General features: G+C 44.2%; 1 protein-coding gene across 2 annotated transcripts; it reads left to right on the top strand.

Annotated features, from left to right (window-relative positions):
* The first annotated feature begins 790 nt into the window (after nucleotides 1-790).
* LOC103696520 (uncharacterized) lies at nucleotides 791-7682 on the top strand. 2 transcript variants are annotated; one of them, XM_008778178.6, is made up of 3 exons: nucleotides 791-927; nucleotides 5655-6245; nucleotides 6400-7682. In XM_008778178.6, the coding sequence occupies exons 2-3, from the start codon at nucleotides 5668-5670 to the stop codon at nucleotides 7388-7390; spliced, it is 1569 nt and encodes a 522-aa protein (XP_008776400.4). In that variant the 5' UTR covers nucleotides 791-927; nucleotides 5655-5667; the 3' UTR covers nucleotides 7391-7682. The 2 variants fall into 2 exon arrangements, with proteins under 2 accessions (XP_008776400.4, XP_026656727.4); XM_026800926.4 differs by lacking the exon at nucleotides 791-927 and adding an exon at nucleotides 4742-4834.
* Nucleotides 7683-14738: the final 7056 nt, after the last annotated feature.

Here is a 14738-nt window from a genome sequence, read left to right as displayed (position 1 = left end):
TTCTAATACAACAGCATCTTAAATCCCAGCTCATGAGCAACATTAACCAAGATTTAGAGGCGCATATGGTTAAACATTATTGTTTGACCCAACCAAATTAAGGCTCCACCCGTTCACATTACAGTTGAAAGATTTATGAGCAATTCCTATAAGTTTTTTAATAATTTTTCTTTCCACAGACCATGTCGTGGACCTTGTGTCCAATTCTAAATTTTAATTGAAATATGATTCAAATGCGTGTTCGATCAACTCGCTTGCAATCCTACGGTCCACCAATAGTTTTGCCTGATGCAACGAACCCATGAAGGTACCACTAGATGACATGAAAATGAGGTCGATCTTATCCCCCTACATCATGGCCGAGCCGGCTCGAGCCGACCCGAGCTGCCAAGTGTCATATCAACATTGGGCCCCACGTCCGGTTCTCCGTGCTGGTGCCACGTGTATGGTTGCCCCGCCATGGGAGCATGCACGCATGGGAGAGATGCATGATGGGCGGCGATAGCATGCATCATGGAAGGGGCATGATGGCACCGGAGCGTGAACACCGTGAATCAGAAGATGGGGGAGGGGGTCCACGTGGTCTCACAGGAAGTCCCTAGGGGCGATAAGCACCGGCCACGTCGATGGGGGAGGGGGTCCACGTGGTGTCACAGGAAGTCCCAAGGGGCGATAAGCACCGGCCACGTCGATGGGGGAGGGGGTCCACGTGGTGTCATAGAAAGTCCCTAGGGGCGGTAAGCACCGTGTCTATTAGAGGGTGGGGGCCGTGGGGCATGGCGGTAACCTCACCTGCTGTCATCTTAACAAAAGTTGTCGTTGATTGCAGGCTTGCGGCTATTAATAACGCACCAACCCTCCAATGTCCCATCGATCTATTCCTCTTTCCCATTAGCGGCAGAAAAGGCTCCTAAATTTCCACTCAAGGTATTTTTCTTTATTTACTTCTCTAATTTTAAAATTATTAAATTACGTGCTTACGGTTTTTAGATTTTTAATTGATTATTAGTAGGAATCTAGATTTCTTGAGGTTAGAAATGATATGTAACCCATGGATGGAAAAAATTCTATCTTGAAAATTGATAAAAATTATATTTTATTATTGTAAGTGTGATGAATAATTTCAGAAAAAAAATTTTCTTCTACTCTCCAAATCAAATCTCTCCTTTATTTCCCATTTTTCTCATTTTTCTCCGGCCTTTCCACCCTTTCAGTCTTTCCCTCCAGACATTTCACACATTTTTTTCTGCACGCATGTTGTAATCCCAATCCTCCAAAACCTTGTCTTACGACGTCCCACGTGGTTTGTGGCTAAGGCTTAACGACTATATATATACCCCTCGTCTAGGGGTGGCAAAATATGACCCGACCCGCCAACCCGACCCGCGTTCGACCCGCCATAAACAGGTTTGGGTTTGGTCTAAACGGGTTCGGGTCGGATACGGGTTTTAAATGTCTGACCCGTTTATTAATTGGGTCAGATACGGGTTTTAAATGTCTGACCCGTATCCGACCCGTTTAACCCGTTTTATTTGCATCAGCTATTCAGCCCAACGGCCCAACTTCCCGCGTCGGCCCAATTTCAGGCTTTTCAGCGCGACCCGTTTAAGGTTTAACCCGTCCACCGCCCGTGACTTGAGAGTTGAGACTTCTCGACTTCGTGATTCCGTGAATCGTGAGTTCGTGGCCTTAGGGATTTAGGGTTTGTGCTGCCGTCCGCCGTCGCCTCTCCTCCCGATTCTTCGCCTCCCAAGCTCTCTCCTCCAGACCACCGCCTCCGCCCTCTCCTCCTCCGTGTGGATAAGTTCGGCCTCTCCATCGACGGCCACCGCGGCGGCTCGAGGACCACACTCCACCGTCCGCGACTTCTCCTTAGTTAGGGACTTAGGGTTAGGGTTTGTGCCCCGCCCGAGCTCTATAGTCTATTCCCTCCCTCAGTCTCTCTCGAGTCTCTCCCCTCTCCTCTCCTCCGGATTCTTCGCCTCCCGAGTCCTCTCCTCCGGATCTCCACCTCCGAATTTCGTGAATTGATAACACTTGCAATTATTAAGCATGATCTGCCATTTCAATTTGTTGAGTATGAAGGCATTAGATCTTGTTTTGCTTATGTTTCTGAGGAGGCCAAGTTAGTATCAAGGAATACTGTAAAGGCTGATTTGTTGAAATTATATAAAAAAGAGAAGGAAAAATTAGCATTGTGGCTACATTCAATTCCTTCTAGGATAAGTTTAACTTCGGATTTGTGGACCTCCATTACTACCGACGGGTATTTATGTTTAACTGCCCATTTTATTGATGAAGAATGGGTGTTACAAAAGAAAGTTCTTAATTTTCGCTTCGTGCCTCCTCCACATAATGGCATATCTTTATGTGAAATAATTCATGCTTTGTTGATTGATTGGGGGATTGAAAAGAAGTTATATTGCATGACTTTGGATAATGCATCGGTAAATGATGTTTTTGTTGACATGCTAAAGAACCAACTTAATTTGAATAATGCACTGTACTTAGATGGTGAGTTTTTTCATGTCCGATGTTGTGCTCATATTCTTAACTTAATTGTACAAGAGGGATTAAAGGAGATAGATGAACCCATCTTCAAAGTTCGTGAAAGTATTAAATATGTGAGAGGTTCACAAGTTCGGAAACAAAAATTTTTGGAATGTGTTAAACAAGTTTGTTTGGAAAGTAAAAAAGGCTTAACTTATTTTCTTTCCATTTCCCTTCCAAACAGCATTGAAACATGTCGTACTCTGTGGCATTTTTTTTTACTCTGTGGCTTTTGCTTATGTTATCCAATTATAAATGCTTGTGATTGACCCAGACTGGCCTGTATGTTCGCACATTAAGTTTTAACCTGTATCATTCCTGTCATACCGACAATTTCTTATTGTATGTGCACTTCTGGTGAATTTTTTTATATGCTGAAAACAATTGGGAACTGTTAGATGTTAATGACTGGGTGTTTGCAAGAGAGATAGGTGGATGGCTTATCAAATGCATTTTCCTGCTGACTAATTTAGCTGTGAGAGATCCTGACTAGAAAGGATTGCATTTGTTTCCTGGTTGCATGATAGCAAGATTACAGGAAAGAAATGGGAACAAGGAAAACAATAACCTGGGTGACAAAGGTAATTCTTTATATTCCTATCCTTTTCCATTATTCATTTTCTTATGTTTATATACTTTGCAAGTTCACTAACACAAAGTCACTGGGAGATCAGTGGACGCTTTGTCTCTATAGCATTTAAGACGTTATTTAGTAATTGCATAAGTAAAGGAAGTGAGAAAATTTCTCCAGGTGTTTTCATCCGAATTCAGGATGAAGGTTTAATTAAAGGTTGATGATACCAATGAATACTTGGATTCACGCGGTGTATCAGAGATTCTATATCAGAGGATTTGACCATGGATAGGAAAACATGACATAATAGGATGTAAGCAACCCCAAATTTATGGCTTAATACTTTACATGTGTACCCCCTACACTGGGTTTAGTTCTAATATGCTTGTTTTGCTAAATGGCAGCACCAAGCTTTTTTAATTTGGGAATTTGCTTTATCCTTCATTTGCAGGCTCAAGATTTCAGGCAGCAAGGAACAAAGATGAGAAGGAAGAGAGGTTACTGATACAGTAAATTTTGTTGTTGGGTGGAATTTTTAGTGATTGGCATATGTGATATGCGGCCTGCACTTGTTTAAAAGGATGTTAAATTGGGATATATCACACATGCTGGTGTTAAAACTCTCACTGTGTATGATGCAGTTGTCATTGGATTTTTCAACTTGCCTTGCATGGTGAACTCAGCTTATTAGTCTTTTTTCCCTGCTAACTTTGCAGATAGAGCCAGAATCACAAACTCAGCTTTTGGATGCCACTATGAATATGGAAGGAGTTCTATTAGCAGGAGTCCCTGGAGCAGGTGGTTATGATGCAGTTTTTGCTATTATATTGGGAGAAGCCAACAATGCTGTAATCAAATCTTGGAGCTCAGTCGGTGTTTTGCCCCTGCTTGTTAGAGAAGATCCTAAAGGTGTGTCACTGGAAAATGGTGACCCAAGAGCCAAAGAAGTGTCATCTGCCATTTCTTCAATTCAAATAAATTAGGTTCGAGACTGTACTGTTAATTGAGATTCACAGGCGATTCTCTCTTAATTTCTTTTGGCAGCGATTACCAAAAATGATTCAGATGGAGAATGTATTGTTATACAATGTACACCTTGGCAGAATGAAAACCAGCTCATAAGAGCATTGAATATGCTCTACTGTGTTCCAGTTCTTTGACTAGAGATTTATGTGTTGCCAAGCTTAAACTGCCTTCACATTTTCAATTAGACAAACAGGTCGGGTCAGTTATTTTCAGCTTTAGTGATCGCTGAGCAATCATTTTTTTTAACTTATTTTCTTAATTACCGATAGCTTTAGACAAACAGGTTAAACAGGTCGGGTCGGGTTGGATAAACAGGTTAAACAGGTCGGGTCAGCATGGGTTAGACTAAACAGGTTAAACGGGTCGGGTCGGGTTGGGCAAACAGGTGACCTGTTTATTAAACAGGTTAAACGGGTCGGGTCGGGTTATCTGTTTATTAAACAGGTCAGGTTCAGGTTGCAATTTCTGACCTGTTTAATAAACAGGTCGGGTTCAGGTTTATGATTTTCTGACCCGACCTATATATGACCCGACCCGTTTATGTCCAACCCGATCCGATTGCCACCCCTACCCTCGTCCCTCAAGTTTCCGTCGTGTCAAGACAAATTTCAATCTGTCGATTCTAGCCCACAAACCTCTCCTTTCATTGATCATCAAAGTTTGTTGGGTTTTATTCCGATTAAGGTGATGTAGTTTTATGTTTTTGTCTCATGTTGATGTTAGTTTTAATTAAGCTCGTGTTGACTCTGGTTGAAGTTTTATCATGTTGATAATTGGATGCAAGATCATACCATGATTTTCGTATGATATTTAACCAAACACTCGGTGCAATATCTATACTACAGGAGTCGAGAGGACTCCAGCCCACCTGGCGGCAAGGTTGGACTATAGGAGTCCGGAGCACTTCCAGCACACAAGTGTGGAGCGTCAACCTTTTTTTCTTTTTTACATGGATATCCTTCTAAATATCCTCAGCTACAAACTGAATAATACACTTTGACCATTATACTTTTTGCATAAGTATGCTAATACATTTTCATTTTAAAAATTAATAAAATTTAATCATAATTTTAATAACACGTATAGAGGGCTATCCAAAGAGCCACATCCAAAAGGATCAGGTACAAGATAATATGTCTTAAGACCAATCTATATCATTAACATTGTTTTTTTAATAAAAATATATTTTTTAAAAACTTTTTAACATAGCTCAACTCAAGAAACTAGGGGGGCAAAGAATAAATTAATTATACATATATACACATATACATATACATGTATACACATACACATACGCATACACAAATGCATATATATATATATATATATATATATATATATATATATATATATATATACACACTCATGCCATGATCGGTAATGACACTCGGGATTTTGGTGATCGATGTTTGTTGCCATGCATGAATGAAGAGTGCATTTTCATTCATTCTTTTTAACTCAAAAGGAATGTTGGCAATGATATCACTTTTAAATTAATTTACAGGTGAGAGAAGAAAATGTCGATCTCGCCGAATTCACCATGGAGAGGATGTGCAGCAAACTTCCCTCAACCCGTCAATGAAGAAGACGAGCTTGCAGCTCAATGTTTGGTAGAAACCGTTTACTTCTTTAATTGCCATCCAGAAGGAAATCCCCTTCTGCCTGACATCGTGTACAGAAGCAGCAGCGGAGAAGGAGACATCCTCCGCCATGTCTTTCGCTGGGATCTTACTCCCTATCAGGACGTCTTTCAGAATGGATTCCAAGCAAGGCGTCAAGAAAACACTCCTGACGAGGTCTATTACAATCTGGATCACTACGTCCATCATGGCGGTAGGCCTCTTGATTCCAGACGGCCTGCCACCCACGCCTTCGTTAGCACCACGCTTAACAGCGGTTGGCATCCAAGCCTCGACAACGAGACTGAGAATGAAGTATATCGATACGAGATATATGCTCCTGGTGGCATTTGGGTTGCTGAGACTCTTGGCGATCGTTACCAATACCCTGCCCAAGACGAGGTCTGCTTTGTTGCCGGCATCGCCCCTCAATACATTCGATCTGCCCAACGCTTTAGGCTCATTGCTGACGGGAGGTGACCTTGCACTTCAATATTTCTTCGTATCCACTTTAATTGACTACAAATTATTTTGTTTAGATATGTTTAATATATTAGTGAGATAACAGATTCGTATATTGCAAAGTCAAAATTGATGGTTTACGTTACGACACTTGTGCGATGCATGCAGGTATACAAGGCGGGAGAGAGTAGATAACGTGATAACAATAAATGGGAACTATAATCCCCAATCGCATCCACCAAGGTTGCTCAACATTCGGAGGCCAATATTTGATTACTGTGATCAAAATGGTAGGAGGGCGCCTCTAACCATTAGAATTCGGCGATCCGATGCTGCCTCCCGACGAGAGAAACGACAAGTGTCCACCGACTCTGACCCCACCGATTGGTATGCTGGCAGCGTGGCTAACTTTGAGAGCTACATAGATGCTGCATTCCGTTCGTCTCGTACAAATGAAGCCTATCTATTCATGAAGAACGAGTATGTGCGACTGGACTATGCTCCAGGCACGGCAGACGATAAGGTGCTGATTGGACCACTTCTTATCTGCGATGGGTATCCATCCCTTGCAGGCACAGCCTTTGCAGAACATGGAATAGACTGTGCTTTTGGGTCTTATGATAGCGATGAAGCATTCGTCTTCTCTGGGAATCTCTGTGCACAGATAAACTACGCACCAGGCACCACAAATGACAAGATAATCAAAGGCCCAATGACCATCACTGCGATGTTCCCCTTCTTCAAAGGGAAGGTGTTCGAAAGTGGTGTAGACGCCGCATTTGAGTCAACAGCAAGATATGAAGCTTACCTCTTCAAAGGCAACCAATACGCTCTTATAAACTACGGTTCTGATTCCCACCTCATCGCCATCCGTCTCATCACTCAAGGCTTTGCTAGTTTGAAAAATACCATCTTTGAAAGTGGAATTGATGCAGCGTTTGCTTCGCACAGGACTAAAGAGGCATACCTATTCAAAGGAGATTCCTACGCACTCATCAACTTTGCTCCCGCCACCACAGATGACTACATCATTGGTGGCATAAAAAAAATCCTTCCCAATTGGCCCTCTTTACATAGCATCTTGCCTCGCAAAAATCGTGGTCTTGACATTCACAATCACACTAAACCTGATGCTGACCGTGACCACGACGAACTTTAAAGAGTCAGTCTTGCGTGCCTATGTGTGCATGGTATGCTTCGAATAAGAGTTTGGTTTGGTTTGGTAGTTTCTAGTTTATCTTTAGTTGGAATAATTAAGGGTGTAGTGGGGAATGGGGTTATCAGCTTATATTCTCCTCCTTGAACCACCTTATCGTCTAGTTAGTAGCTTAGGCTAGAGGTGCTTTGGATGATTTTATCTTTGGATGAAGCCAGCAATTTGTAACCGAGCATCAACACGTATTTATTCTTGGAAAAATATTCAATGAATGTTATGTTCCTTGTTGCCAAAACTTATTGGCTTGTGTCAATGAAGGTTACGGGTTCCCTCTAATAACCTAACTTATTTTCATTTCTAGCCTTATTTTTTGCCGACCTCGGTCAGTATCTGTGTGAAGAGCACGGCTCTTTGCCCTATCTTATTGCTTGAAAGGATAAGTGACTTACTGAGATGGGAGCAAAAGGGCCCATCATTCCATCTTCCATGGAAGCCACTCTCTTTTCCCATCTTCTCCAATTCCAGCCCTCTCTATTTAACTCCTTCAATGCCAGACCCTCGAACAGAGGAAGAAGAGCATGAACTTCAATTAGCTCACCAAAAATTGCCTAAGCTTTGCGAAAGATGTTGTAAAGCCAAACTCCCCTTGCTGATTGATGCAGAGTATACAGCGGTGCAACCTGCAATAGATTACTTTATTTATGCAGCACAGCATTTCAATTCAATCGAGAGGATCAACCTATTGTTTATGGAACAATTTAGGCATACTTTGCCAAGCAGTGGACCGCTTCGGGCTCGACCTCGGGGATGGCCTCCACCTCGGCATCGGCAGTTTTCTCCGCCCCGATTTCAGTGGCGGCCTCTATTTCGGCCTCAGTGGCAACTACTGTCTTGGCCTCTGAGGTGACTTCGACAAGGTCCACTATCTCGACGGCGGGCTCGTGCGCTTCTATAGGCTCGCTTAACTCAACTTCGGCTCCAACCTCCTCTTCGGCGCCCCCATCCAGACATGGGCGCAAGCCGCTGAAATCGACTCCAGGGCATAGTCTCTGGGCCTGATCCCAGCAGTTCTCAAAACCCTAGATCGTAGCGTCAGTCGCCCCCTCCGCCAGCTCGTCCAGATAATGCTCGGACTCGCGGAAGTTTTGGACGGCCACCAGGACTTGCTACTTCACAAGCCAGTCGAGTTCCTCGGTCTTCAGCTTTAAAGCTTCGGCCTTGCGCCTCTGGTCGGCTAGTGCGGAATCGAGCTCCGAAATACGACCCTTGGCGGTCGAATGTACCTAGAGGAGCTCGGCCTCCATCTTCCGAATTCGAACGAGCTCAGCCTTAACAAGAGCCTCAGCCAGCTGCCGCCCCTGCTCGGCAGCCGCCGATATTCGCTCTGCTTCTCCCAGCTACTGCTCAGCATCGGCGGCTCGAGCCTCGACTTCCTTCTTCCGCTGCTCCGCGACCGCCGCTTCTGACCACAACTCCCAAATTTTCTTCCAGGAGTTGACCGCGGCATTCCCCAGCATGTCGACCAAATGGAGCAACTGGCACAAGAAAACAGAAGTTAGCCGAGGTCAAGTATCTATGCAGAAGTGATATCACTTACCAAAATACTGGTGGTGTACACTTCGTCAACAACCCCAGTCAACCCTAGCTCCACCAGCTGAGCCCGGTCGTGCGGAAGCGAGGCCCAGTGAACGACCTCACGGGCGACGTCGCTAGACTCCAACGATGCATTGTCCTTGAACAGTTGATATTCGAGGCGGAATGGCTTCCTTCCGGACTCCGAGGGAGCGAACCAAAGTTCAGGCGGAGCTACGACCCTAGAAGAGGATCGATCCCCGAGCCTGTCCCCCGGCTCAGGACTCGGTGAGGACGATCGAACGACCCTCCGGGCGCTATGAGCTCCTGCAGGTGCAGCAACTGCCCGCTTTACCGCTACCCCTTCCTCTGCCTATGGGGGCGGCCTAGCCTCCATCGGAGTAACCTGCTCGGGCTCAGGCCGAGCAAGCTCAGCAATGATGATCCCAAGCCGGCACCGCTCGGCGCCAGAGCCCGAAGTAACATGAGCTTTCTTCTTCTGCTCGGATCGAGCTCCATCAGAGGCGGCCACCCTCTTGCGATATCTAGCCATTAGAGTCTCGAGGTCGAAGAGCATCCCTGCAATTTCTGACGACAAAATTGGTTAAAATTCGATACAAAAAAGAAAAAGAAAAGAAAGAAGGCGGCTGCATCACCCTTACCCTCGGAATGAGCTGGGCTCAAGCCGACATTCATCAGGACTTCCTCGTTAAGCAAGTCGGGGAGCCCTGGAGTTTTTTCCAGACCGAGTAGCGTGTCTAAGGTCGCCGGCTCGAGTTGCGACAATTTGGGGAGCTTGTTATTAACAGCGACCCGCGGCGAACCCCAGGTTAGGTCAAACCCCCATGGCTGTTCGGAGAAAAGAAAGAAAAATCTGCGCTTCCACCCATGAATGGAGGAAGGTGCGCCTCGGAAGAGTGTGCAGCCTCTCCGAGGAAAGAAGTACCACCACCCTTTGTCCGCGAAGTTGCCTTTCAACATGAAGCAACTCCAAAATACATTGACCGAGGAGGGTAGGTTATGTATAAGGCACAGGACGAGAAAGCCTACTATCATCCTCTACGAGTTCGGGGCGAGCTGCACTGGGACTAGGCGATAAGTCGCCAGGAGTTCATTCACAAACCCATGCAAGAAAAACCTCAGCCCCGCTTGGAATGTTTCTGCGAACACTCTGATCTAACCCTCAGGTGGATCATCGACTCAAGCCTCGGGCCCTGGGCGCTCCAGGGTGAATCCGGAGGGAATAAAGAACTGAGCCCGAATCTGGCCTAGCTCCTCATCACCTATGACCGAGTCAATCCCATACGGGTCATGACTCCCATCGAGCTCGGCTTCCTTCGACGACGAAGAAATCCGAGCTCGGGATGGGCTTGCACCCAGTACAAGGGCTCTCGAAGGCGACCTCATCGCCTTGCTCACAACAAAGCAAAAGAAGACAGAAAAAGAGCCCCTCCGAGCAACCGAAAAGGATGAAGACGCCTACCTAGAGTTCTTACCAGAGAAAGCAAAAGGAGAAAGGTCGTCAAGAGGTTCACCGAGAAGCTCCGAAATACTCCAAAGGCCTTCCGGAAAACTCGAGAGCGACGACGGTGGCCAAAAAGAAGAGGAAAATAGAAACCCCGAAGATCTCCCCAAGGCTTTATTTAGCCTGTTTCAACGGCTCCGATCAACTTTCCCAAACGACGGTGCAGCCAAATTTCACCACGCGGCAAGCTCTAGAGCTGTCTCAGCAAATCTCTTCAGATTGCAGCACTAAAGGCAGATCATTATGGCGGACGCTCTCAAAAAATAGGGTATTGATGATTGGCCCCTTGCGTTCTGTCCAGCGACGCTTCAAGAAGAAAGCGCGCACGCAACGCATTGAAGAGCTTCCACGGCCGCTTCCTCTTCAATTGATGTGATGACTTAACTTATTCAAGCTCGTCTTACAAAGTACGGCCATAAGCAATTGGTCTTTGATAAAACATGTATACCCAGCTCAGTGTGTGCATCTTCATGAGCACTTGGCTAAAACACAGGATGACCAATAGTCCAACTACTCCCTTCGCCCGAGCCAAAGAGCGACTCGATCGCGAAAATCAGGGGGCAAATGATGGGGGGCGAAATTGAACATCCTGCCCACAACAAAAGTGCTATCCAATTTCGGCCCAATAGACATCAACGCCAACCAGACGGAACCTCGGTCCGGCCCAGAACTAACCCGATCTCGGACTCCGCCAAAAGCTCCTTCGACTTTAGGGATAATCGCCGACCCTCCCCGACCAAGCTCAGGACGCCTTATTCGCCGACTCGCCCCGATCAAGCTCGGGACGCCTTCTATGATCGCCGACCTGCCCCGACCAAACTTGGGGCGCCTTCCTTATTCGCCGACGCACCCCGACCCCTGAGCTCGAGGCACTCTGCCGAGCACACCTCAGAATACGGGATGCTAGACTAACCTCGACCCCCGTCAAGCCGACCTCGCCAAATGCATGATGCGACCTCTCGACGAGCTCGGCCTTGCCAACGGTCGCACCCATGTACGTGCCCACGCCCTCCTACGTGGTCGTATATTGCGACACCACTATGCTATGCTTTGCTTACTGACCCACGACAGTAAAGGACAGCGCCATGCTACGCCGGCCATATCCTGCTATGACTGTCAACGCCTTATCTAGAACGGACTGCACCGCGCGCCACCAGCAAGCCCTATCTGCGCGCCATCTGGCTTAGAGTCATCTTCTCTCATGATGAGAACGGGCCATACCACCACCACCTGGGCATCTCCATAGGGACTATGAATAGCCCCGTCAGATAACGCCTAAGGGACTTTTGGCTGGACCAACTGAGCACCACTCTAACTTGATCGTCGGAGGACCCTCACCGAAAGTACCGGTGAGACTTTGTGCAGATACACCGCCAATCACGGGAGGTGGCTCTCATCCTCTTCCTCCACACTCTGGCAGCTTCCCCGACTCCTCCGGCGTGGTCACCCTCCGGCCAAATTTGAACCACAACATACATCATGCTCCATTTTTCCTAGATAAAACATGCATGCCTTGTAGAAACTATTATGTGTTTTAACTGGATTTGCTTCTGTTTTCTTGCGGATATTCTATTAGAGGCAGCATTATGAATGGAGGCTTGCAAAAGGGCATAGCCAGATAGGAGCAGCAGCAGTAATCCTTTTAAACTTAGTAACTTTTGTATGATCTGATTTCAACAGATGGTGGATCTAATTTCTTTGATAGTAGTATATAGGAGAGAGGTATTTTTGATAGAGCAGGCTTTATTACCAAAAATGCTAGTGGTGTTTTAGGGGCTGCAGGTGGTGTCAGAATGTATGATCTAACTATTCCAATGGCAGATTTGTACTTATGCTATTCAGATATTTAAGATTGACCAATATTTGCTTGAAGAGAGATTTCCCGACAGTCATTAGATAGTTATCTTTTTTCTGGACTATAGCATAATACTCGTTATTCTTTATTATAACAATATGTTAGCATAAGCATAACATTATATTGCATTATACATTATAATAATAAAATATATTATATTATATATCAATATAACATTAGTTTTATTAATATACTAATACTATATTTATCTTTGTTATATGTTTATATTGGTATTATATTTGAATAAATATTACAAAATAATATGGCAAGGGCATTATCACAGGAGAAATAACCATGTAGCTGCGCAAGAAACTGACCACAGTGTACTCTCATTCTTAATGGAATTTTATACCATAGCACATAACAGATCATTGTATGAAGCATTAAGGCAATAAAAAAAATGAGAGTACACTGTGGCTTCCCTTCTGCTAAACTAATTAGCAGCTTTATAAAAAAAATGGAATTTTATACCATAGCACGTAACAGATCATTGCTATTCTGCTAAACTAAGTAGCTTAATTTATGACTAAAAAAAAAATAGATTGAGAATAGAAATTCTAATGGCTTCCCTTCTTGTGATGATCATGATAGCAGAAAAATATACTGTCATCAAAAAAACAGAAAGCAGAAAAATGTATAGTTTTTGAAACTATTAGCTGAACATTTTTCCTTGAAAATGAGAATACAAGCATCTGCAGAAAACAACATGGCTTCAGCACTGTAAGGGAAAGGCACTTGGCAATTGTTTCTGGAGGCTCATGTCACTTGCTTCTTTCCATATCATAAAACAGAAATAATCTGCAACTGACTGCATGCAAAACCAACAAATCAAACATTTTAGATGAAAAAATGAAACCCGACAACACGTTGTTCAGGTAGTTTTCAGCAATTAAATACAAGGCTGGCTCAAGGCTGCATACTCCCGCACGAGATACAGACCGACTGCAGTTACAATCAACAGTCAATATACTCATCCTTTGAGGCAATTAGCTTCTAAATAGTGATTGGGGGTGGCACTGCTTCAGTTTCAGTAAGCCATGGAATCTGCCATCTACTATGATGTGCAAGAACTAGGTAAATATCCATGAAAGCATGCTCAGCTACTCACCAGGGTTTGTGACAGTAACGAGTCCATGCCTGTTTGTATTTATCAGTGCTGGTTCATGCCAATAGGGATATACTAGCACTTGGGATACGGAAATATGAAGTATAATGCACATGATATAGGGATACAGACCCCTGTGCCATCTCCTTCTTTTACCTACATCATGTATGCTGTATGTCATAGATCAGCCTGGCATGATACCGTAATCCATGCTTTCAACGCAGCTTGCCCAAACTAAGGAACCTGTTAAAGTTGACCGCAATACCAGGAAGGAGCCATCTTTTCTTTGTTTCTTTGTTTCTTTGTTTCTTTCTTTTGTTTTTGTGGTCAGTGATTCATCTCTTTGTTTAAACGACAAACACAACTCAGGAGATACGGTGATGAGAGAAGTTTAAGGTCACAAATCATTCTGAAACCGAATTATGAAACCTCAACTGACCATTTTGCCGGTGGACCCTCCTTGATGGAGGAAGGCTTACAATGTTCGAAGCACATTTGTGTAGTACCACCTATAACTTTTAAGGGAGGTTTAAGAAACCTACGAGATAGGAAGGCAAACTTGAATTCCCAGGGTGTAAGTTTAACTTAATTCTCCTCTTTATATTTCCATTCAAATCTTGCATGCTTTCCAATTAGGCGGGCAGATGAGCCTTAAGAAAGGGATATGTTTTAAGTCAGAGAGAAATAGTAGGGATATGATTGTCTTAGATCCCAAACCAGAACTCAGTAATTTTATCAATAAAAGCTTGCACCATGAGAAAAGAACCAAGTCCCCATGCCAATGTGTTTTATATGATGTGGCATCATTTGGAGCCACCCTTGAGAAAAGTATCTTAAAAGATTTCCATCCAATCTCAAATAGGAGAACCCTGTTTCCTCGAGATACAATCAGTGAACTATTTCACCAAGTTGAGCAAATAAAGATTAATGAGATACATAAACCAAGTGGACTCACTCAATCTCAAAGAATTTAAACCCTAACGCCATGATGATGCAGCTCAAAATTTTCTTATCCTTGTAGTGAATACAATGGAGGTCTCTTCACATGATAGTTGATTTTTTTCAACATGAAATCCAGAATTTGTTGTAACATTTAGTTAATCCAAAGAATTATGCGGTGAGATGATATTACAGTTCATGATCACCCATACAAAGTTCCAGTCATGATCTCAATATGTCATAAGAATTTATCTATAGATGGATTACCCGATGCAATGTTTAATGCTGGCTTGTGGAAAGAGCTAAGATCCTTGTTTTAAAAAACTTCATATGGTTGGAGAAATGGAATAACAAG

Source organism: Phoenix dactylifera, chromosome 1, assembly GCF_051530095.1.
Source record: "Phoenix dactylifera cultivar Ajwa chromosome 1, Ajwa_hap1_PhDact_Kaust_v1.1, whole genome shotgun sequence".
NCBI classification, from domain to species: domain Eukaryota; kingdom Viridiplantae; phylum Streptophyta; class Magnoliopsida; order Arecales; family Arecaceae; genus Phoenix; species Phoenix dactylifera.
Note: the sequence above shows the minus strand (reverse complement) of the source record. Positions and strands in the feature narration are given on the sequence as shown.